The following is a 25,732-nucleotide window of genomic DNA, read 5'->3' on the forward strand; positions in this document are numbered from 1 at the left end:
TGTCCAAACGTGTGACCCGAGTTTAAAAACTTGAACATACAAGTGTAATTCCACTTTAATTCAAAATAAAGATTTCAAATTTTCGAGCACTATTCAATTAAGTTTTTTTTGTAAACTTTAGATTTTGGTTCTGCGCAAAAACACTGTGGCGTAGCCGGAGTTATATGCACAAGAAATATTGTATATGTATCTTTCCCAATAGAAGCGGAGCTTCCTCCCCTACTCTTTCCGGAAATTCTTTTACCTATTCACTCTCCTGCATCAGAACGACCAACCGCACAAGTTGCCTTTTGTTGATTACAATTTATGATCTGTAACTCAGACACATACATACATATGTATATTTCACAATTTTTTACAACTTCCAGTTCTATTGACTTACTTTTTATCCATTATAGTTCCACTTTCTTATGCAAATTTTATAAACGCATACTCCAACGACTAAAAAACAGCAATAGAAGGATGAGCGATTAAAAAGTATTCACAGTCGCTAACTGAGCGACTAAGCGACACTCGCAATAGCATCGTTAATCGATAATCGCTTAATAGTCGTTTATCTACTGCCAGTCGACATTCGCAATAGGGGTGTTTCTTAATTTTAAATTTACTTTTAAGAAAACTTCATTCAGTGCAATTACTACGATTTGAGTTTTTCAGTTTATAGAAACACAAGCGTTAATTATGTTCTTAACTATTGATATTATTCTTAATTAGGCATTGATATAACACTTCACCTACATTTTGTTCATAACACATAATTACATATATTTTATCCTCGAAAAGAATTTTTTCTAATTATGAGGCAAAACTCCCCACAGTTAGTGTTGGCGTGCGCGCAAAACGAAAACGCTGCACACAACCCAAAAGTACTCCTCGGGGACCAATTGGTACAAATGCAAAGAAGAAAATATAAGAAGTGATCGTATTTATCACATCTGATTTTATTTAGATAAAATAAAAACTAATGTACTTACCTGTAATATTTATTATATATATAGATTGGCGCTTACGCATATGTTAGTGTTTGGCCGAGCTTCTCCTTTGATCTGTGGCGTGCACCTTGATGTTGTATCAGAAAGGGGAGGGACCTACAGTTTTACGCCGACTCCGAACGGCGATTGTATTTTTATGAGAAGCTGTTTTTCGTGGCAGAAATACATAAGTACACTCGGAGGTTTGCCATTGCCTGCCGGGAGCGATCGTTGTTAAGAAAAAACCTTTTTTCTATATTTTTTTTGCGATGTTGCTTTGACCAGGGCTTGAACCCAGGCCCTGCGGAGTGGAAGCGGGCACTGCTCACCACTACACCACAGCGGCCGCCAATAGATTTATTAGACAAACAATATAATAAATTCTGTTGTATAGACGAACTTAAAATCACACTTCAAACATTTTGCAAAATTTATTTTCGACCACTTCGTTAGTTCACTGTCAACTAAGCATAAACCTCAGCAGGCTGCGGCGATATTTAAATGCATTTGGGAACGATATACAATTGAGTAGTCCACTTGCAAAGTGCGCTATGTAAAATTTTTTCGATTTTTAGTTTTTGGTGGATTACGTACCTGTATTTAAAGTAGTTTCATGTCCACTAACAACATAGTGCAAAATCTTTTTATATTCTGAAAAAATAGCATCAAATGTTAACTCTTCTTCCAAAAGTCGCTATGATACTTATTCAAAAACTTTCAAGAGTATCCATCTTCTGGTAAACTTTGGTCGGATAGACTGTTAATGTTATCTTATGTCATGTTAGGTTATGTTATAATTTTATAAGGCTCCTATTTATCAATATTTTCAGGTAATAGTAAAAAAGATTCAATTTAAATATTACTTGTTATCGTAGTCATTTTTTCAAATTTATGGCTTTCTATTATAAAATCACATAACGCTGTTTGCAAGTGGACTACTCAATTTAGCTTGTAGACAAATTGGTTTCGGGTTGCGCCATTTTCAGTATCATTTGGCGCTAAGGTTTTTATTCCATTCCACAAATGTTGGAACATAATTGACAATTAAACCATGTCGCCCAGTAATCATCTAAATCAAATCACACAGTACATACAAATACAAAACAAGATGACACAGAGCCATGTTTGTATTATACATTGACTTATGAATTTTCTCAATTGAATATAATTTTAACTGATACACTATTTCTTTATAGCATTTTTAAGAATGATATGCTTTGTTTTTTTAGCGTTAATAATTAATATGATACATTTCATTATTACATAAATTATAAAATTTACGACTAGACTACTTATACTAACACTTCATACATTTTCTTACAGAAGTAATTATTTACCAAAACACACCTTAAATCAATGCTATCCCTAAACAAGCGCGCCCAGCTTTACAAAAACAAGCATTTTTATTGCCCTTTAGCGTTTTGAAATAAGCATGCTGATATTTTGGCATCGACAACTTATGCTATGATACTAATAAACGTTTTGTACTCATATTTGTATTACTTGACGGTAATTCGTAAGCGACTCCACCCCATTGAAGTTTGTAAGTTCGTTTTCGCCATCTGATAGCTGGATTCCAAAGCGCATGCAGAAATAAGTAAGGACCACTTATCTCTCTAAACAGCCAACCAATAACGAACTCAAACTTGTGAAACGATAGTGAACCGTTCTTTACATGAGGAAATAAAAACAATGAAATCAATATTAAAATAGTTCAATAAAATATGACTTATACTGCATACAAATGTATAAGATACCTGCACTATGGAGAGTAATATCCAATCTGATAGAAACCACGTGAGTACATGCACTAAGTAAAATACTAATGGATCCCAATTGAATAATAGCGACGCCGACCACGAGGCTAAGGCGCCCAATACCATGCATTCAGAGAGCGGTTCTAGCAGTATTGTTGTCGGTACCATGGCCACGCGCAATTTCGCCCAGCGTATGAGGCGTTCTTGGAAACTGTTTATATCACATATGCCACTATTCTGCAATGCGGGTTGATTACTTATATGCATTTTCCATCCTTTATCCCGTATTGCTTTAGCGATAAAGAAATCTTCAGCTAAATAACATCCAAATGTTTTTAATCCGCCTAGTTCATCAATTACTGATTTTCGTAGCAAACAAGACATTCCAGTATGGCAATTGATGCCTAAAATATCAGCAGATAAGTAAATTCGAGACTGTACTGTACCGAAAAATATCTGAAAAGGTAAATTTTTAAATAAAATTAAAATAGTCATTGTCATACTGAATGAATAAGTTTGGCAAGCATCACTTTGTGTAGGGTTGGGCAGCAGAGAGGGGGCAGCGACTGCGCTGCTGCTAATGGGCACAAAGGGCGTTGTATATTAGTATTTCTTTTACGGATGCTAGACGAATTAGAGTATACACGCTTTTATCGGAGAAGCGATTTTTATTTCGTGATTTAATTTCATTCTCAAGACGTGGCATACCTTTAACCTCTTGGAATCCACCTGTCAGACTACCAGACAAATTTGATCAAAAGTTGATATAAAGCTCCCACTAGGTTTAACCACATCTCGCAGATTAATGGTCGGGATTAGAGATGGGCCCGGAACTAAATACTAAATTCTGATCTCGACATTCAATTTTTACGTCACGTACACGACGTTTTTCAGGTTGGTACCGCGGGTCCTGTGAGTCCCGAGTCCATCACTAAATAAAATTCACATGACTGTGGAATTAATTTTAAATAATATACTTGAATACATTTTTCAAGAAAGATTCTACCATCGTCATACTGAAATATCTGTAATTTTCTGATTACTCTGGTAAGGAAGATTTTCCGAGTTTTTGGAAGTCGCGGGTGGTGTCGGGAGTATCGGAAAATTTATTTTTTCAGTCCCGCCGGTAAAATTTTAAAGACCTTCCCGATACTGCCTTCCTTAGCCATTTAAAAATTAGTACCGTGGGTCCCGATATTTCGCATCCATTTCTAGTCGGGATAATAAATAACTGGACACTGACTTATGGGTGCGGCAAGATTCGCTCGCGAACGCCTGTAAATACGATCTTCTCCTACGCCATAAATACTTGGGCAAACGAGCGTTAGAAAAAATACTGCCTACGTTTTCGTTGGTAAGAGATCGTATGCAAAGAGTTTATGTATACATATTGCAAATGAACGAGCGTACGAAAGCGATAGGGGTCTCTCGCCCACGAAAACGTAGGCAATGCTTTCTCTAACGATCGTTTGCTTAAGTATTTAGCGCAGTAAAATACAATCGCAAAATGAGCTAATATGAGAAAATTTTATTTGTAATCGTTCGTTGGTAGAGCGGGGGTAAAAAAATCTTTGAATTTAGTATATTTTGATACGTATACGTTTCCATAAACAGGCAGAGTGCACGATGTATTAAATTTCTGGATATTACGGTGCAAGTTCACAAATGCAGCGGTGTACAGACCTTAGATGTTTATGTACGTGTACAAGTTCTGAACCAAAGTATTTAATATTTCAGTAAAAAAACTAGGATAAAAGAAAATCTTAATTTCTGCCTGTTTCGCATGTACACTCGCCAAAACGGTAGCAGGTATTGAATTACTAGCAAATAGAATGAAGGCCTTTTTTCACACAAAGTGGTTAAACTTCTACAAAGTGGTTATTATTGTACAAATTTGTATACCTAAGTTTCCTTCAAGAAATTAACTTCAGTGTCTAGCATACTAGCAAGCCAATAGAATATAATGATTTTTTCAGCGCAGTATTAGACAATGTTACGGATTTCCCTAATTAAAGGTTCTTAAAGTATGAAATGTTAAATACATATGTATATACATACAGGCATTTTTTTCACACAAAGTGGTTAATTTGCTACAAACATACAAACTTCCATGCATACATAAATAATTTATCCTCCAGACGAACGCTCGCGATCGTTCAAAAACTCAATCTGCACCATCCGAGTAACTGCTTGCAGCGAAATCTTCTCTTTCGCATTCTTTACGAACATTGATATTGCTCGTAAGAGATCGTAAATGCTTTTGTTCGCAGCGCAACATTATCAATCTCGAAAAACTGGAAGCACTCAATACTTGGCCGCGACTGGTTGTGAGAAAGATCGTATTGTAATCGTTCTCCGCACCCTGCTTATGGGCACGCATGGAAAGAGGGCGAGATACCCAACCGCAGCTGCAGAGATGAGGAAGAAAAGGAGAGAATCGAACACCATTTCAGCTTTGGTTCTGCCATGGCCACGACGCGCAACCAATTCTTCAACAAGTACTTTTTATATTGTCTAGCTCACCCAACTCATTTATTTATTTATATTTAGTATAATTATAATCTAGAAAATATAGAAGCTTCTTACAGATTATTATGATAACACCAAACAAGAAAAGACGTTACTTTAACAATTCATTTAATTATAATTTAAACCGAGCTCTTCGTTCTAGTGATAAAGTGTCGTGATTCCGAAGACTTCTCGTCGTTATCTTAAAGTAAATGCGTTCTAGTAAGAATGGACAGCCAACCTCAAAAAGTGTCAAAGCCAAATGTGAGCCCGAGTATAGTCCTTCTAGAGTTTAAAGATTTTAAGTTGATTAGCTGCCGCCTAGTACTATAATGAGGAACCGGATCGGTAAAATGTAGGAGCGTAGGGCACACCGAGTAAACGTTTTTGTGTTGGTCCAAGCCTCCTTATAGGACAGTCAAGATATGGTCTCCAGATGAAGGTAGCGTATTATAATTTAGATCGTACAAGTGATGTAAATAGGAGTTTCAAAGTGTAAGGATCACTAAAATCTGAACTAAATCGGCCAATGAAGGCAAGCATAGAATATGACTTCCAATAGTTCAGTTTAAGTGGCTCTGTAACAGGAATTTACAGTCGAAAACCGCACCGAGATCGGAAATTTCACCCACTGTGCTTAGCCGCAAAATACCACTTTTTCCTAACAATGAGTTGTAATAATTTCGAAGCGTTGACAATTTAGAAATTGGTCGATAGTTGCTAGCGTTATTCTTACCACTTTTGAAAATATGAGTGATAGAGGTGACCTTCCAGGCATCAATAAACACACAATCCAGTGATTTATTGAAAATTAATAAGAGCGAGTACGCAAATGCAGAACAGTTCTTTAAAAAGTAAGATAGTGCATCTGCGTCGGTTTGGCAAGAGGATTTGATGTGCAAAATAAAATCAACCACGTCATCGAGCGTTACAAAGAGGGCACCTAAATTAAGTGGGGATTCGCTGCTATCATCCGACAAGAAGTCGTGAACTAGATGCGAGTCAGGTTCAAATTTAGAGCTAAAGATATCAGCGAAAAGGTTACCAGCTTCCGAAAATTAGTACGCATAGTTTTCATTATGGAAAACAGTCGAGGGAATGCTGCAGGAGGGCCTAGGGATGGCATTGATGTCACATTCAAATTTATGAACATAACTTTTGTGAAGAGTTTTACCAAGAGCTTTAAACTCGCTCAAATTACACAGGTATTCACACCTATGAAGTACGGAGTTAGTCTACTCGATTTTTTGGAATTTTTTCTCAAATTCTTAACTCAACTCAACTCTTCGGCATACTACAGAATTTTGTAACATTTTTTAACTAGCGGAATAATATTCATGCAAATGTCAGTTATCTTAATTTTAAGAAAAATTCCGCTAGATTAGTCTCAGATAATACGTAGTCCAAGAGCCCACGCAAATTCACTACGATCGATGAACAGAGTAAAATGTTTTTTAACTGCTAGTACTCACAGTATCTATCCATAATATAATTTAGTACCTAGAGTCTGTTCTTCTTCTTCTTATTTGGCGCTGTAACAGCCTAAGCGATTTTGGCCGAGTTCAACAAAGCACGACAGTCGTTTCTTCGTCTTCATCTGCCACCAACAGCTGGTTCCGAGTTGAATACTTTCAGAGCTGGAGCGGCTGTGTCCATTCGAACGACATGGCCAAGCCAGCGGAGCCACTGTATTTTAATTCGCTGAACTATGGTCATGTCGTTTTAAAGCTCATACAGCTCATCATTCCATCGTCTGCGGTACTCGCCGTCGCCAACGCGGAAAGGCCCGTAAATCTTCCGCAAAATCTTTCTATCGGATACTCCAAGAGCCGCCTTATTACATGTTGTCATTGTCCATGCTTCTGTACCATATACCAGCGGGCATGATGAGTGACTTATAGAGTCTGTTCCTTTAAACTTCGGACTAAAACCTGTGGAACTGCCTCAAGTGAGAGTAAAAGGAGAACAGATGCAGAAGTGCACGTGAACGCAAAAAGCACTATTTCCTGTAAAAACGTCAGTCGGTTTGTTTAAATGTCATTGGTACAACACTGATTTGGCTGAAATATCACTAAATAATTATTAAAACCTATAAATATTCAATCATTTCTTTGCTTACTTCCATCTTTTTACAAATATAAGGTTCTTTTCTTTCGCCGCTTTCGGTTTTTGTTTGCACATGCAAATCAGCTGATCGTTTGACACTTTTCAACTAAATCCTGTAACTTCTGACTAGGAATAGTTGCTCAGTTACTCTCTCAAAAGTGTTCCCACTCACAGGTTTTACGTCAATAGGAACGACTTCCTATAAGTTCTGACTAAATCCTGTAAACCGGACTACTATTGAAACAGACTAATAGAGTGTGGTTTTCGTACGTCGAGAGAGGACTTTACTCCTTGTTGGCTAGAGCGATTCTGCGTTCCATGCTGACATTATTATCGGTGTTAATGCTGTTTTCCAAGTAAACCAAATTCTTCACTTTCTCGAAATTATAACTGTCAACAGTCACGTGGGTGTCCAGGCGCGAATGTGCCGACTGTTTGTTTGATGACACGAAATACTTCGTCTTGGCCTTGTTTATCACCAGACCCATTCGCTTTGTTTCCTATGCAACTTGGAAAAGGCAGAACAAACTTCGCGGTTTTTGTTACCGATGATGTCGATGTCATCGGCAGAAGCCAGCAATTGCACGCTCTTGTAGTAAATTGTTCCTGAGCGGTTCAGTTCTGCAGCTCTATCATCTTCTCCAACATCAGATTAAAGAAGTCACATGAAAGTGAGTCGCCCTGTCTGAAACCACGTTTGGTGTGCGAACGGCTCGGATAGGTCTTTCCCAATTCTGACGGAGCTAGTGGTATTGCTCAACGTCATTTTATACAGCCGTATCAGTTTGGCGGGGATGCCAAATTCAGACAACGGCGTATAGGAAACTCCTTTTAGTGCTGTCGAAAACTGCTTTCAATCCGACAAATAGGTGGCCCTTTTCTCGCGGGTCTTTTTTAAGATTTGGCGTATTGTGAATACCTGGTCTATGGTGCATTTTCCAGGCCTAAAGCCACACTGCTAAGGCCCAATCAGTTCACTGAGGGTGGGCTTCAGTCTTTCACAAAATACGCTCGATAAGACCTTGTAACCTATGCTTAGAAGGCTGATCCTGCCGTAGTTGGCGCGAGTGACGGGATCGCCTTTCTTGTGGATTGGGCAGAGCATACTTAAATTCCAGTCGTCAAGCCTGCGTTCATATGACCATATTGTGCATAAGAGTTGATGCATGCACCTTATCAACTCCTCGCCACGGTACGTGAATAGCTCAGATGGCATGCTGTCAGCTCCGGCATCTTTTTTTCAGCTGCGTTATTGCTATTCATACCTCGTCGTAGTCAGGCGGGAGGACATCGACTCCGTCATCATCGACTGGGGTATCCACAACTTTCCGTGCTGCTACCATTCAGCATGGTGGACAAGTGTTCTCTCCATAATTTAAGTACGTTCTGAACATTGGTAACTAGGTCGCCATTGTTGTTTTTACAGGAGTACGCCCTGGTATTCTTCCTGTCGGCCAGCATTTCAAGCTCTTCGCACTCACGTATAGCGCGCGTTGCGCCCGAACGCAGCGTTGCCCTGTAGGCGGCATCTTTTTTCTCTGCAGCTTCCTGACACTCCTCATCGCACCAGTTGTTCTTTCGGGCTCGCTGAAATCCGACTACTTCTTCGGCGTCGGTACTTAATGAGCGGGAAATGTGGATCCACAGCTCGCACCATGTTTCGGGCCTCGGCGCAGTCGATCAGCATCAGTCCGTTGTCGGACGTTTCGTGGTGGAGGCTGAATTTTCCGACGGTGGTTCCATTGTATTGTAGTATGCAGCACTAGGTTCCAGCATTGAAAGATCCATCGAGCTACGTGGCTGTCTCCAGGTCGAAAACCGGGAAACCAAATCGATCATGTACGTACTCCTCGAGGTCCAAACATCGACTCGGACTACTATCTTGTTGCAGCCAAAATATGCACTCGCCTCTGTACAGCAAAAAATGTGCGCCCAAAAATGCAAGGAAAGTACAACGTCGGAAACCTGCAGTCACAACAGACGGCCAAAGCATTCGCGAGACTCTCACACTTGTTCTCAGGGACCACTCTTCAACAACCTGAAATATGCAAGCAGGGGAAACACATTTCCCGTTCATTAAGTACCGCCGGCGAAGAAGTACTCGGATTTCAGCAAGCCCGAAAAAATAACTCGTACGATTAGGAAGTCAAGCTGCAGAGAAAAAAGATTGCCTCTACAGGGCCACGCTGCGATCGGGCGCACCGCGAGCTATGGGAACTGAGAAAGGAAACGAGACGTATTTACCGGAATAAGGAGAGAGGCCGAAATACGTGAGTGCGAAAAGCTTGAAATGTTGGCAGTAAGGAAAATTTTACCAGAAAGTTAGGCGACTTACGAAAGGTTTCAAGACCAGGGCGAACTCTTCTAAGAACAATAGCGACCTAGCGACTGTTGTCCAGAACGTACTTAAATTATAGAGGGAACACTTTTCCACCCTACAATGGTAACAGCAGTGAAAGCTGTGTAGAAGACGAACCCGAGCCCCCCAGTCGATGATGACGGAGTCAATACTCCACCACCTGACAATGCGAGGTACGAATAGCAACAGCGCACTTCAAAAACAACAAAGCTGCTGGAGCTGACAACCTGCCAGCTGAGCTATTCAGGTACGGCGGCGAGGAGTTGATAAGATGCATGATTGCAAGCAAGTCGAATTTATATGTACAAGATGGTAGCGGCAGCCCAGAAGCAAAAAACTACACTAACAAATTATACGCCCATTGACAATCACAACAAAACAAAAGTACAACTAAATCATCATTTTGACATTCAGTTCAAATTCGCTTTGAAATCAGCAGCTGCAGTAACACCATCTTATATGAATTCGCCTTGATTTCAAGTGATGCCGCATATTTTCTTTGCAAACTTATGCTCTCTTGCTTATTGCCATTATGCCATGATTTTATCTCCAGTGGTGCAAAGCTGCTTGCAAAACTACTTATTAAACTTCAACCTTTTTAGATTCAGTTTTGGTGTCCTCAAACTAATAACACGCACTAAAAAATGCACCAAGCACCAAATGTAAAAATTTGAAATTGTTTGAGTTGCAACTCTTATGCAGAATATGGTCAGATGAACGCATGCTCAACGACTATTTAAGTCTCTGCCCAATCCGCAAGAACCATACATACGGTGACCAACCGCCCTGTATTGTAAGCCACAGTCCTCTTTTTTGACCAATTATCCTAGTAATTTATTTACGAGACGATAAGCGAAACTTCTTTTAATGTCCTGTATTTGTCCCATATTCGGTGTTCGCTATTGCGAAGCCTTAACAGCACTGTTGCCAACTTTGTGCTTTTTTGAAATCAAAACGCGAAAATGTTTACATTTTCGTGCTTGGTGCGTTTTTTAGTGTTTTTTTTTTAATTTGAGGACACCAAAACTGAATCTTAAAAAGGTGAAGTAGTTTTGCAAGCAGCTTTGCAACTGTAGATAAAATCATAGCATAATGGCAATAATAAGCAAGAGAGCATATGTTTGCAAAGAAAATATATGGCATCACTTGCAATCAAGGCGAATTCATATAAGATGGTGTTACTGCAGCTGCTGATTTCAAAGCGAATTTGAACTGAATGTCAAAATGATGTTTTAGTTGTTCTTTTGTTTTGTTATGATTGTCAATGGGCGTATAATTTGTTAGTGTTGTTTTTTGCTTCTGGGCTACCGCTACCTCCTTGTACATATAAATTCGACTTGCTTGCAATCAAGCATTATTCCCGAGAAATTTTTTTCGTGCTAAAACAAGTGTAGGTACTTTTGCTAAAGTTATTCTCTATTATTGTAAACAACTAATTTACATATCGTCACCTGAAATGCAAAAAGACGTAACAACATCGTAACTGAAATGGAAAAGGTCGTGACTTAAAATGTTTATTTTTTCATTAAATTATGTGGGAGTTGTAATTCGATGAAATCCATCATATCAATCAAAAACTGAATTTTGAATTTTTTATTAGTGACGACTTTGCATTTCAGCCACGATGATTTTCTTTTTGCATCCAGGTGACGATATGTGTTAAATATATGTATTTATATGTATTTATTGAAGCCCGTTGCGTTAAAAATTTTGTTTCATTTCTCATAATTTCCTACTGTTTTGCTCATGCGGAGCAGTTCTCTTGTGCTCACCAACACAGACACAGTTTAACTTTCGCCGACCACTGCTTTATACATTGCGATGCACGGTAGTTTTAGAAATATAGACAATTTATCAGAACTCTGCAACCGTCAATTTACTGATAGCAAAGCAAGTGGGTTTGCCTTGCACCGAACGAAATACACACACATTATTAAAAATGTTTTAGCGCCACATTTTATTAAAAATTTGATAGCCGATATTAGAAAATTATATTTCAGCATGATAATCGATGAAAGCACCGATATAACTCTGTCAAAAATTTTAGGAATAGTTATAAGACATTAAGTGTAGATAATCAAAAATTTGTAACGACCTTTCTGACATTAACTGATTTGAGCTCTGGTACAGTCGTTGGTATAGTTGAGGGCATGATAAAAAGATAGGAAGGAAGAACCGCTGAGAGGAATTTTTCAAATTCTTGACGTTTGCAAGCAATTTAATTTTAAAATTTTACACACACACATTCTCATTTTCAATCTCAAACAACAACAACTTTAAACAATTCCTTTTTTTTACTCTCAATTTTATATGATTTTAAAATGTTGGGAAACTTCAAAAAAAAATCATGGCCGACTAATTGAGAGAACGGTTTTACCTTACTATTTTTTTATCATGGTTGAGGGTATTGAACGCGTACTTAAACACTTTAAATGATCAATTTATAAACTCATTGGCATTGACACAGACAATGCCGCGGTAATGACAGGTGTCAATAATGGTGTATACATACGGTGACTATAAATATGAATAGAAAATGCAGGACAATTAAAAAATATATATACTATACACTTTCATAAATATGTAAATTTACGTAGTATAAAAAACAAACTGGTTATTAAAAGTGAGTGCATGGTGATTTTTGTTAAATATTTGCAATGTTTTTCAAGTCAATTTTTTTTTATAAAAATAAGTTCATTCTTTAACCAAAACCACATAAGTCAAACTTTATACAGAATTTAGAAAAATTCAATAAATTTGTATCTACATATTTTACTTTTTATGTCTATGGCCTCAAAAAATTTAGAACGCATTGACTTGTTCAAGCTTCAAAATCATTATTTTAAAATATCGAATAAAATGCAGGACAAAGGCGGACACATTGAAAAAATCAGTACCTTTTGGGGTTTTTCTGTTTTGAAAAACTACGGGGGACAGACCTTTGAATAACAGTACGGTCCTGCAAAAAAACAGGACGGATGGTCACCGTATGTATACACTAAATTAAAGTTCAAATACAAACTAGATTTATTGATATTAATTCATTGCGTTTGTCACTCATGTTTCCTCTGCATCTAGAAGATGTTTGCCAAATAAGTTAGATATTAGATAGATTCATTATTCATATTAGATAGACTCATAACTGGTTTTCGCAGTCACCATTAAGGCAAAATACATATTGTACTATTTATAAGCTGATAAATACTGATGCTGAGAATCCGATAAATATTCCCTTAATGGCAGAAACACGCTGGCTATCTATGGAAAAAGCTATTAAGACAATTCTAAAAATGTGGCTGGAATTGAAAACGCTTTTCAATACGCTGCCATTAGCTCAGCAATGCTATTTATCCAACTTATTAAAACAGATGTATAATGATAGAGCGAATTATATATATCGGGTTTATTTATCTGACACTCTTCATGAAGTTCAAAGAGTCAACATATCGTTTTAGGCTAATTAGGTCAGAGCAAATAACTATAGAGAAAAAAGAAGAAATTTCACGAAATTGCATACAGTTTGTTAAGCAATTAGTAAAAGAAATACAATCACGTCTTCCCAAAAATTTTGAGACATTGAAAAAAATAGATCTGATAAGCACTCAAAACGCTTTATCACATCTAAAAGACGATATAATTCCTTTAGCAAAACAGTGTATATCTGATAATGAAACTGTTGAAATATACCAAATAATACAACCCTGTTATGTACACATTGTGAACTAATACACTAAAACCTTGAAATAAATTCTCTCTTCCTTCAACATCGTCAACTGCAAGTCACGTTTTTATTAATAGGTTATGGGCCCAGCCCCCAACCAAAAAAAAAAAATATTTAATTGCAGTTTTTACTCGGGTACTCGATAATCAAAGAAATAATTGTGCCGGTGGCGTATAATCATTTTTGCGTTTTCTTCAAATCGCCGGCTTTTCAATGGCTACCAACTATTTATTGAACGTACCAAAGTTGAAAGGGTGTGAAAACTATGGCGAATGGTGTTTCGCAGCAGAGAATTTTCTAATACTAGAAGGCATGAAGCATTGTGTCAAGCCAGAATCAGGAAGGACATTAGAAGCTGCAGATGACGAAAAAAAGCTGAGAAATTTATTGGATGACAGCGGATTTTCTAGAGAAATCAGTTTACTTCGTCTTATAATATAGATACGGCTGGGAAATTGTAGTTCGATGACATCATACATAACTCAAATAATTGACACTGCACAGAGGTTGAAAGGAACGGGCTTCAAGATTGACGAAGATTGGATCGGATCGCTATTACTCGCAGGTCTACCTGATCGCTTTTCACCTATGATCATGGGGATCGAACACTCAGGCACACAAATAACATCAGACTCCATTAAAAGCAAGTTGATGGATATGGAGTCTCCTGATATACACGTGAACGACGTTGATGGTGCATTCGCAATTCATTCGAAGAACGAAAGAAAACACAACAATATTGGTACGAATGATTCTCAAAAACCAAGCTGCATAAAAAAGACTATCAAATGCCTTAGATGTAAAAAATTGGGTCATTACAAAAATCAATGTCCAAATAGTAACGAAAGAAAATTGCGAACGCAAACAAATGCATTTAGTGCGGTTTTCCTAAACGGAAACTTCAACAGCAGCGAATGGTACATCGACTCGGGTGCAAGGTTACACTTAACTCCACGAGAATATTGGATTAAAAACTTAATTAAAATTAATGTGACTATTAAAAAGAAATTTAGAGTCAAAAGCCACACCGAGATCGGAAATTTCGTTGCGAATAGCTAACTGAGAGTCACCAATGACGTAATAAATAGGAATTAGGAAACGGGACTTAGAGAAGGACAAATTAAAACATTTGCTAATATTTAGTTGTAAATGGTTTTTACGACACCATGTTATAACATTATTGAGATCTGACTGCAACTTCATTGAGTCAGAAGGCCTAGAAATAGTGGTATAGATTTTTAAATCATCCGCATAAAGAAGAAATTCGGAGTTAATGAAGCAGTCAGATATATCATTTATAAAAATGACGAAGAACAGGGGACCCAAAATACCACCTTGGGGAACCCCCGAGAGGCAATAAAAGAATGGGAGGGAACGTTATCAACAACCACTACACAATTACGGAGGGAAAGATAAGATCTTACCCAAGACAAAAATACAGAGTGAGAAACTAAGCTAGCTAATTTGGAAATTAGTATTGAGTGACTAACCTTGTCAAATGCTTTGGCAAAGTCTGTATAAACAGTATCAACTTGGAGTCGATCATTAAAAGCAGACATACAATATTCGGAAAATACAGTTAAATTTGTCACAGTCGATCTGCCGGCCATAAAGCCATGCTGGTTGCTAGAAATTATGCGCTTAACCGCAAAATACAGTTTCTGTTTAACTATATATTCAAACAGTTTGGAAACAGTCGACAATTTAGAGATAGGACGGTAATTAGTCACATTACTCTTGTTACCGCTTTTAAAAATAGGGGTGATCGAGGTGACCTTCCATGCATCAATAAATTCGCCATGTTCCAGAGATTTATTAAAAATTAATAAAAGTGGATAAGCAAATGCCGCACAATTATTAAAAAGAATGGAGGATAAACCATCTACATCAGTTTGCGAAGTCGATTTTATCTGCAATATGCCATTCTCTACGTCATTAAGAGATATAGAGTGAGCCAAAATTAATTGGGGAACTAACATGTGTAGTAAAATTACTACTAGCTTCTGATGCTGGTTGAAAATTAGAACAGAAGAAGTCTGCAAAGAGATTAGCAGCATCCTGAGAGGTGGACGCATGTTTTTCATTATAGAAGACTTCAGAAGGAATATTAGAGCATGACTTTCTGGCCTTAACATAACCCCAAAAAGCATTGGGATTTTGTTTAATATCGCATTCGAATTTACGAATATAGTTTCTTTGAAGATTCCTTCTAAGCAAGAGAGTTTGACGACTTAAATCTTTTAAAAAACCTGTTTCTCAAATTTTTAAGCCTCTTTAGTTCCTTGGTATACCAGTAAATTTTATAAGGACTTGGTTGTATACGCGGTATATTATTAGTACATATTTCACTAGTCTTTATTTTAAAAATATCAAAGCAATCCGCCACGCTGACTCCTTCAAATATTGAGTCCCAGTCTATGGAAGAAATCTCACTATTTACAGTGTCAAAATTACAACGCTTAAAGCAAAAACTAGTTGATTGGCAAGTACTTTGACTATTAAAATTATAAAACTGTAACTGCAGGATAAGCGGAACATGATGAAGACCAGAAATCGACAATGGATCTAAGCATTCATCTAATGAAAAGTTCATGTTATCATTCAGGAAGATAAGATCCAGAATTCTGCCAAGCCTATTTGAATAACTGTTTATCTGAATGAGATGAATACTTAAGAAGGAATCTACTAGGTAAGACTCAGACTAGTAATGTTTACCGGACATAACGCAAAACCGACGTCGATATACGACCATCCTATATTGCATATATTAAAATTTCCTAGAATGCAGAAGTTACTGCTAACATGCTTAGAGACTAAAGCCACTACATTATCCACGTGCGCTTTACACAGAGTATCAGCACTGGCTGGAGGAATATAAGACGCACAGATGAAGATATCAGAGCTGCCATGTACCAAAACGCAAAGTTGATCCAGAAGGGAATCCTTATTATCTAATAGCACAAGCGATTACCAGTACCACCGTTGAACGGCGATTAGGACCCCTCCACCTCTAGCGAGTCCTGTCTTCGTTGCATTTCGAACTTTGCGGTAAACATTATACAGATTGAAGTCAAAAAATTCGTTCTCACAGAAGTCCTCGTTCAACCAAGTCTCGAACAGTACGAAAATGTCATAATCCAGATGAGCGCTCATATTAAAGATTTGTTTAGATTTTGTCCTTAGGCCAGACACATTTTGAAAATATATCTTCAGCCGTTTTGAGGGAGTTTTATTCACGGCAGTTACGTAGCTTGCGGTGGTTCGACATCTTTTTGAAAAAACTGAATGGACGAATTTTACGTTCGTAGGCCAAATATTCGCATTTAACAGCGTATCATAATAACCCTCAGAAACGCCCACCTTAAAATTAATCTTTTTGAAGTCCCTTAAGTGTGCACCCTTTTTGATCAGCATATAGCATACTAGATATTGTTTATCGATTTTAGCATGTTTAGCAACATAACTCAATATATCATCCACGGTAACGGTGTTCGCGAATGAGGAAATGTGCAGCCACTTCATATTAGAAACAACACTGAGTTCATTGTTGTGGTTGGAACCGATGACTAAGGGTTTTTTCAGCATCTTTCGGTTACCTTTGGGTACGGTTTGCCACTCAGGCGCGCGAAGATAGGTTGATGCGGCTAAATTATCAGTATTTGAGACATCAGCCATGACGATATGAGCAGGCTCGTTCAGTTCGCGATTAGATGTAGGCGCATGAGAAGTCGACATTGCAGACAGTTTATTACCACCATTAGCAGCAGCAGTAGCACTTGACGTCGGCTTTGCATTAGCTGTATTTGTGAGTGCATCTCTGTAGGTACCAGCAGAGAGCGGCGTAGCGCCAGCAGTAGCGTGAGTGTGCGAAGCAAATTCAAGAGAATTAGCTGCATTCGGCGTAACACCAACATCAGCAAGCAAATTAGAAGGGGAAGAGGGTACTGAGTGCTCAACAGCGCCAGTTGTTTCACTGCTTTTGTTGGCGCGAACTGGACCGATGTTACTGGAGCCAACAATGCCATGCATTTTCTTTATTTCAGCAGTAGGCAAAGAAATAGCGGCATCTTTATCAGTAAGTTTAGCGCGTAGAGAAAGAATTTCTGCATGCAGGCTATCACATTTTTGCACCAATTGCTTTTTATCTTAAACAAGCGTACCTAATTTTTCAGGTCACATTTAATTTATAATAATATAAAAGTATTCATAAAGCAACAACACTATTAATATGTGTTATAAATTATGTCTTATTAAATAAATTAAAGGCATTATCCAGGGTACACTTCAGGTTTTTATTCTTAATTTTCCCAATTAGAGATTGCACTGACAAAATCAATTTGTTAGTAATAACCAGGGCTGAAGAAAATAAGCAAGAAAAAATCCGCTTAGATAAGCACAAAAACATTGGTAAATATGCTCGCAAAACAACAAAAATTAGGTACAGTTTAATGTTTTTTTATTCAGTTTACTTTAAGGATTGAAAAATTACAATGGGCACACTAGTGCTGCTCGATATTCTCAAATAATGGAGATCTGCGTTGGTTGGTCTTAATTTTTTTAAATATTCGTTATTCGGTGTTCAATGCTTCCCGTAGAGACAAACCATTGGTATTACATTTTTATATCCAAGCAGAAATGAAATGAAAGTTACGGGTTAATAAAAACTAGATCTCTTTTTATATGTTATTATTTTCCAAGATACAAGTATTTCAAGGTAAAACCGCTCGCTCAGTTCGTCGGCCATCATTTATTTTTTGAAGTTTGTCCACTTTATAAAATTGAAATTTTGAGAGCAACTCAAGTAAAACAAAAAACAAGTATATGAAAACATTCAAATTTTCTTTTATTTGAGAATGGAAGTGAGAATGTATTTGTGATATTGAAAATTTGAAAACATTTTCGGTATGTTAGCAAACTTCAAAAATGTTCAGGCTGTCTCGCTGCGGTTTCTTCAAATTTTTATATCATGATTATTTTCAAACATTTATTTAGTTCGACAAATAAAAAAAAGCCCAAGAAATGGTCAAGAAAAATTTATAGAGCCAAATTTTCTTAAGCAGTACGAAGTTCTTAAGAAATTTGATAAGCTTTCTACTATGGTTTGCTAAAGTTTGTTTGTGAAGAGTACCAGGCACCCTTGTTTACAACAGCTATATATGCCCGTTCCATTATTTCGTAGGGAAAAATTAAGACAGCAGGCTGTAAGCTTAAACTTTTTGGCCTTGTTGTTACGCTTTAGCGTTCTGTTAAAGATTATGAGTTTATTACGCTTTATTTTTTATACTTCTTGCCTGCCCCAAATCAGCAACGGATAAACTTTCCAATGATGTCACATGCTCTAAAAACATCGATTGTAAGAAAAACATCGATGTTTTCAAAAAAATATTTAAACATCGATACTATCAATAGTGCTCCGATGTTTTTGCAGCTCTACAACGAAGCGTGGGAGTTAGTTGACACTCCACAGAACGGTAAGATAGTAAAATGCAAATGGGTTCTGAGGAATAAATATGATGCTGATAACAAACTACGTTTTCGCGCTCGCTTAGTTGCCAAAGGGTATTCCCAAGAGGAGGGTGTATAATTTAAAGAAACTTTTTCTCCAGTTGTTATACATACTTCTACATTACTAAGGATGTTATTTGCGTTATCAGTTCAGCTTGGGCTTCAAACGATTAATCTCGTTGTAACAACTGCCTTTTTGAACGGAGATCTTGAGGAAACTATTTGCATGTCGATACCAGAAATGTTTCCTGATGTAACAAGGTTTGGACAATTTACTTCAATAGTCTTTATTTAACTCTATAATTATCTACAGATATGTCCACTAAAATTATACAATATCACTGTCTGTGATCACGTGACAAGATTAGAACCGGTAATGAATACAGTATTTGTTGAAGCAGGAATTTAAGTACTCCGATCACCTGCCGAAAATATTTCTAGAATGTCTAAATAAGAAGAGTATGCTAAAAATGCAGTTGCCATATCGTGTACGATTTCAATGCGAAACTTAGGGTTACCACAGTACACCCCTGCTATACTTTTATGGAGCGAAGCGAAGTGGAAGTCGAACTTTACGACCACTGCGAGTTTGTTTTTCAGCGATGTTGTGACATCTTTCGTACGTTGTTGGGGTGTTATCTTCGTTGAGGATGTGCGCTGGCTTTACCCTGTCTATTGAAACGTTAATGAGTTTGTTTCGTAGCCAGACCTTATACATCTTGTTGTTACGTAGTTCTACTTTGCACGGCCCCTCGTATGCCGGTGTTAGTGGTGGTTTCACTGCGTCATTGCGCACGAAAACATGAGTTGCTTTCTCCAGAGTTGGATAAATGAACGGTTTTTGTTTGTGGTGATGCGATGTATCAGTTGGCTGGATGTCGTGCATGTTCTCTATTAGTTGTTGTACGAACTCTGACTGCGGAACGTATTTTGTCTGCACGAAGAAATCGCCGGGTAACTTCAGAGTTGTTCCGTATACCAACTCTGCGGGGGTGGAGTTAATGTCTGGTTTATGGGTTGAACGAAGGCCAAGTAGAATAATTGGAAGCTTTTGGGACCAGTTGCTTGAGTTTGTACATGTTATTGCCGATTTAAGTGTGCGATGAAACCTCTCTATGATACCATTGGCTTGTGGATGGTAGGCAGTTGTACGTAAATGTGACACACCGAGGACACGCGACAGCTCGTTAAATAGTTGTGATTCAAACTGCCTGCCCTGGTCGGTGGTTATTCGTAGAGGTACACCAAAATGTTTAATCCAACCATTTATTAAAGCGGATGCAACCGTGTCTGCATTGATGTCGCTAATTGGTATTGCTTCCGGCCATCGTGTAAACCGGTCTATTATTGTTAAGCAGTATTTGAAGTTATTCGATGGTGGTAACGGACCAATAAGATCGATGTTCAAATGTTCGAACCTTTGTGATGGCAGAGCATACTTCATTAGTGGAGAGAATATATGTCTACCTACTTTGGTACGTTGACATGTCAAACAGTGTTTAGTGAACTTGGCAATCTCTGATTCCATGTTTTTCCAAACGAAACGTTGTTTTATTAGTCGAGTAGTTGCTTTTCTGCCTCCATGGCTGAGATTATGATACTTCCGGATGACTGCAGTACGGCATGCTGGTGGCACATAAGGTCGTGCTACTGAACCTGAAAAATCACAGATGATTCTGGCTTCTGAGTCTGGTAGCTGCACGGATTTTAATTGCAAAGAGGATGTATTAGAATCTAGGATTGCCTGAAGTTCCTGGCAATGCTGTTGTTCGCGTGCTATTTCATCGTAGTCGATTTCATCGTTGATGTGTAGAGCGTTAATCCGCGATAAAGCATCTGCTGGTGTGTTGGACGCGCCTGGAAGGTGTACAATACGTGTCGAAAATTGGCTAATTAGGTCCAAATATCTCAACCGCCGAGGAGAAGCGTTTTCGGTTTTCTGCGAAAATGCGTAGGTGAGTGGTTTGTGGTCCGTAGCAATTGTAAAGTTACGACCCTCGAGGAGGTATCTGACTTGACTGCCTCGTAAATAGCCAGCAGTTCCCGGTCATACGTACAGTATTTCTTCTGTGCGCTGTTAAATTTTTTCGAAAAAAATGCGAATGTGTGGCTGCACCGATTGCACTGTCGCTGGCATCTGTACATAAGACAATGTCCGCGTCGGGAGCGGGGTGTGCAAGTGATGTTGCGTTTATGAGGTCACGTTTGCACCCTTCAAAGTGTTCGATTGCTTTGTTGTCCCAGTGAATTGGTGTCTGGTCGTTTTTCTTGTTGCCATTTATTAAAGACAAAAGAGGTTGTTGGTGAGTCAATGCGTGATGAAGAAAACGACGGTTGAAGTTTACCATTGCCAGGAATCTTTTTAATTCGGCAGCTGTCTTGGGCAAGGGATATTCCTTGATTACGTCAATTTTTTGCGGCAATGGCTTGATGCCGTTTGGTGTGACTAGATGACCTAAAAATTCAATTTGTGACTCACCAAAAACGCATTTTGAAATGTTGATGCTTAAGTTGTGTTTTCGTAAACGTTCCAGAACTCTACAAAGATGTTGTTCATGTTTCTGTGGTGTCTCTGATGAAATGCAACTATCGTCCAAGTAGCAGAAGGCGTAGTCCAGGCCGCTAAGAACTTCGTTCATATGCCTTTGGAACGTTTGCGCAGCGTTTCTTAAACCAAACGGCGTTTCTTAAACCAAAACTGGTGGGCCAGAAGTTTCAATACAATGTGTCACAGTGGTTGTTGCCGCTCGCAAATCGTAAGGTGAGGAGAGATGTGTGTGTTTGTGGTTAATGTCGAAAAGTTTTGGGGTTGGTGTTGATAGGTCTACCGTTGCGATGGCATAACTTTTCAAATTCGTTTCTTTATCAATGATTGTGGCATTTTTGAGGTCGATAATTATATTAAAATGTCGCAAAAAATCTGCACCAATAATGCTGTAAGGCGTATCCGCTACCAAGAAAATCCATTCAAAGGAGCGCCGAAAACCCAGGTCAAGCTTGACCCTCACTTGACCAAAGGTATCGATGGTTGACTGATTAGCAGGATATAGTTTTGGCGATGTGTTAAACTTCCGAAGTCGGTCTTGTGGTGTGGCCTTAAGTAAAGACACGTCTGCCCCAGTATCTATTAAAAACTTGTTTTTTTGATAAGGCATCATGAATAAAAAGGCGATTAGTAGAAGAAAAATGTATTTGTTTGAGGTTTGAACTTGCTGCGTTTGATAGTATGTTTGGGGACGCGCTATATGATTCGGTGACATTAGATGGCAATGCCACCGAAGTGCTTAGTTTTTTGGACACTGTTGAGAAAAACTGCACGGGCTGTTGCACTTCTTGGCTTGTGCGTTAAACTTCTTGTGGTACCAGCAAATCTGCTGTTCATTGTTCCGTTGTTGAAATTGGCTACGGTGACTTGAAGAGCTGTGGTCTTGACGTCGTGTAACCGAGCGGCTGCGGTTTGGGTTTGTTGATGAAAGTTTTTTCTCAATGCGAGCTAAAGTGCGCTCCATCTGACTGACACGGTCATCCAAGCTAGTTCCATTATTGCTAGTCAAGCTCGTTGTTTGTGGTTTTTTGAGGTTAGGATACTGTGGTTCGTATGATGACACTGCATCGACGCTATTGACCCGTACGGCATCAACAATTTCGTCCGCGGTTGATGCTAGCTGTTCGACCGTCATTTCAGGATTTGCTATTGTAACTCCAGCGATGACTGCGCGTGCTGAGACTGGTAGTCGTTGTATCCAGAAGTCCTTTATGAGTTGCTGGTCTCGTGTTACATCGGTTCGTTGCAGCTGGGTTAATAGGAAACTCGGTTTGTTGTCACCAAGCTGAATTCCTGATGTTAGCTGCTCCAATCTTGCCATGGGTGATGTGGGGAATCTGGCGAAAATTGCTTGTCGTAGAGCGTCGTACTGGCATTTCTCCGGTGGATTGCGGATAAATTCAAAAGTCTGTTCATGGAGCCTTTCATCCATGTGCATAACCGCAATATTGAACTTGGCTTGGTCACGCTGATCAGCATTCATTTTACCGAAGCCGATGATTGAAAAGTACGCCTCTAGTCGCGTGAACCAGGACTCTATGTTGTTGATGGAATGCCCGTGTAATGTTGGAACAGGCACCCTCATGGCGAGGCTGTCAACAGTATAGCTTTGAGCTGTCATGTGCTGCATTGGTTTTGGCGGTGTGACGCCGCTGTGCACGTAATTCGTGGGTGCTCCACTAGCACCTTGCTCTTCCTCGCCAGGTGGCATGTTGTAGCTTGTTGTACGCGTTCACTTCTTCGGGGTCACCACTTTGGACAATTTACTTCAATAGTCTTTATTTAACTCTATAATTATCTACAGATATGTCCACTAAAATTATACAATATCACTGTCTGTGATCACGTGACAAGATTAGAACCGGTAATGAATACAGTATTTGTTGAAGCAGGAATTTAAGTACTCCGATCACCTGCCGAAAATATTTCTAGAAGGTTCGTATTGAGTAGCGGGAAAATTTAATGCGAATGTCTAAATAAGAAGAGTATGCTAAAAATGCAATTGCCATATCGTGTACGATTTCAATGCGAAACTTAGGGTTACCACAAAGGTATGAAAATTAACAAAGGCAATCTATGGCCTCAAGCAATCCTCAAGGGCCTGGTACAAAAAGGTAGATGAGTGTTTACTGGCAATTGGCTACCAAATATCTAAATTAGAGCCTTGCTGGTATACAAAAGTAAAAGATCAATCCAAAACTATTGTTACGCTTTACGTAGATGATTTCTTAATTTTTTTAAACGATAATACTGAAACTAAATTTTTAAAACTCCTAGCTAGCCAGTAAATTTAAAATCAAAGATTTGGGCGAAATCAAAAAATGTCTTGGTATAAATGTAATTACAAACAAATTTGAAAAATATCCTTATGTCAAAATAAGTGTGTTGATCAAGTATTGCAAAATTTTAACATGAATGATTGTGAAACTGTAGATACACCAATGGAGAGTAAGTTATCTATTATTCGCGAAAACATTTGCGAAATCAACTTTCCGTATCAACAGTTAATAGGAAGTCTTATGTATTTAGCTGTCTTGACTAGACCAGATATTGCATACGCTGTAGGTTTTCTTAGCCAATTTAATCAATGTTTTACAAAAGAGCATATGCGAAACGAATTCTAAAATATTTAAAGAGAACCAAAAATTATGGCATAAAGTACACAGCTAATGAATGCTCAGAAGTAGAAGGATTTGTTGATGCCGACTGGGCTAACAATACTGTAGATAGAAATTCCTACACTGGCATGTGTTTCAAGTTGTCCGGAGGTGTTATTTGTTGGTAACACATGGGTATCTCAGACGCTTGCAAAGAGGCTAAATATTTAAGAAACTTACAATTTGAAATAACAAAAACCATGTATACCATTAACTTATTTAATGACAATCAGAGCGCACAGAAGCTGAAGGGAAATCCTATAGTTCATAAAAGAAGTAAACACATTGATATCCGATATCACTTCAGCCGAGAATGTGTAAACGGAAAGATATTAAATATTATGTATTTGCCTACAGCCGACATGCCTGCTGATTTATTTACAAAGGGCTAATGTAGTATAAAACATTACAATTTACTTAATAAGCTGGGAGTTCAATACATAGAAAATTTGTAAACTTTATCGCTTGTTTGCTATAGTAGGGGTATTGAAATATACTAAACAATACAACCCTGTTATGTACAAATTGTGAACTAATACACTAAAACCTTGAAATAAACTCTCTCTTCTTTCAACATCGTCAACTGCAAGTCACGTTTTTATTAATAGCAACATTGGCGAAACATTCATTTGATGCAATGGGAAAACATAGTGTCCACTACCGAGTTTTGGGTAAAAGTCAAATCCTATGAAGACTGCTTAGCGATTAGACATCTGCCATTACTCTAATGCAGAAGTTGAGCGTGTTTTCAGTGCTATGAACATTTTTAAGACTAAAATCCGTAACCGCATGTCATTGCATTCCGTTAAATCATTGCTACATATTAAAAACGTCGTCGGCCGAAGTAGTGTAGTGGTAAGCAGTGCGCGGTTCCACTCCAAAACACCTGGGTTCAAGCCCTGGTCAAAGCAATATCGCAAAAAAAAAATATAGAAAACAGGGTTTTTCTTAACAGCGGTCGTCCCCCGGCAGGCAATGGCAAACCTCCGAGTGTATTTCTGCCATGCAAAAAACAGCTTCTCATAAAAATAAAACCGCCGTTCGGAGTCGGCGTAAAACTGTAGGTCCCTCCGCTTTGTGTGACAACATCAAGGCGCACGCCACAAAACGGAGGAGAAGCTCGGCCAAACACTAACATATGTGTAAGCGCCAATCTATTATTATATTACATATTAAAAACGCACTTAGGCGTACAAATGTTGCTGCGAGAGATACAAAATACCTGATGAAGTTAACATTTCCATTTATATACCCTCTGAATTTGACATCAAGTCAGTTTTGTGGCCAGAAGAAGTCCAAAATAATGATGACAATATTATCTTTGAGCTCGATATGTAATTTGTATTATTTTTATACCTGGGACTGATTGTTTTAGTATATAAAGTGTAAAGAATACACTATGTTTTTGTTTTGTTTTTTACAACTAGAAAGATTGCTTACAAAGCCATTGAATGTGCCATTCGAAACTTTATCCATATATGTATATATAAAATAATAGCCGTTTTCGTTGTTCGGAGTTAACTCAAAAGCTACTGCATAGATTTCAGTAAAATTTTCAGAGGTTATACCTTACATATATGGTCCTATTATAGGCTACCAGAAA

The 25,732-nt window shown here is 38.2% G+C and overlaps 2 protein-coding genes across 2 annotated transcripts in view; both read right to left on the reverse strand.

Moving 5' to 3' along the window:
- Nucleotides 1–3,150: 3,150 nt before the first annotated feature.
- LOC118745741 overlaps nucleotides 3,151–25,732 on the reverse strand; it is a 31,927-nt gene continuing 9,345 nt past the window's right edge. The window contains exon 2 of the mRNA XM_036479380.1: nucleotides 3,151–3,184. The gene's annotated coding sequence lies outside the window, so the exon portion shown is untranslated. The remainder of the gene's footprint in view (nucleotides 3,185–25,732) is intronic.
- LOC118745494 lies at nucleotides 22,212–23,183 on the reverse strand. The gene has a single exon (XM_036478944.1). The coding sequence runs from the start codon at nucleotides 23,181–23,183 to the stop codon at nucleotides 22,212–22,214; it is 972 nt and encodes a 323-aa protein (XP_036334837.1).

Source organism: Rhagoletis pomonella, unplaced genomic scaffold (assembly GCF_013731165.1).
Source record: "Rhagoletis pomonella isolate Grant_MI unplaced genomic scaffold, Rhpom_1.0 Rhpom_scaffold_00009, whole genome shotgun sequence".
Classification (NCBI taxonomy): domain Eukaryota; kingdom Metazoa; phylum Arthropoda; class Insecta; order Diptera; family Tephritidae; genus Rhagoletis; species Rhagoletis pomonella.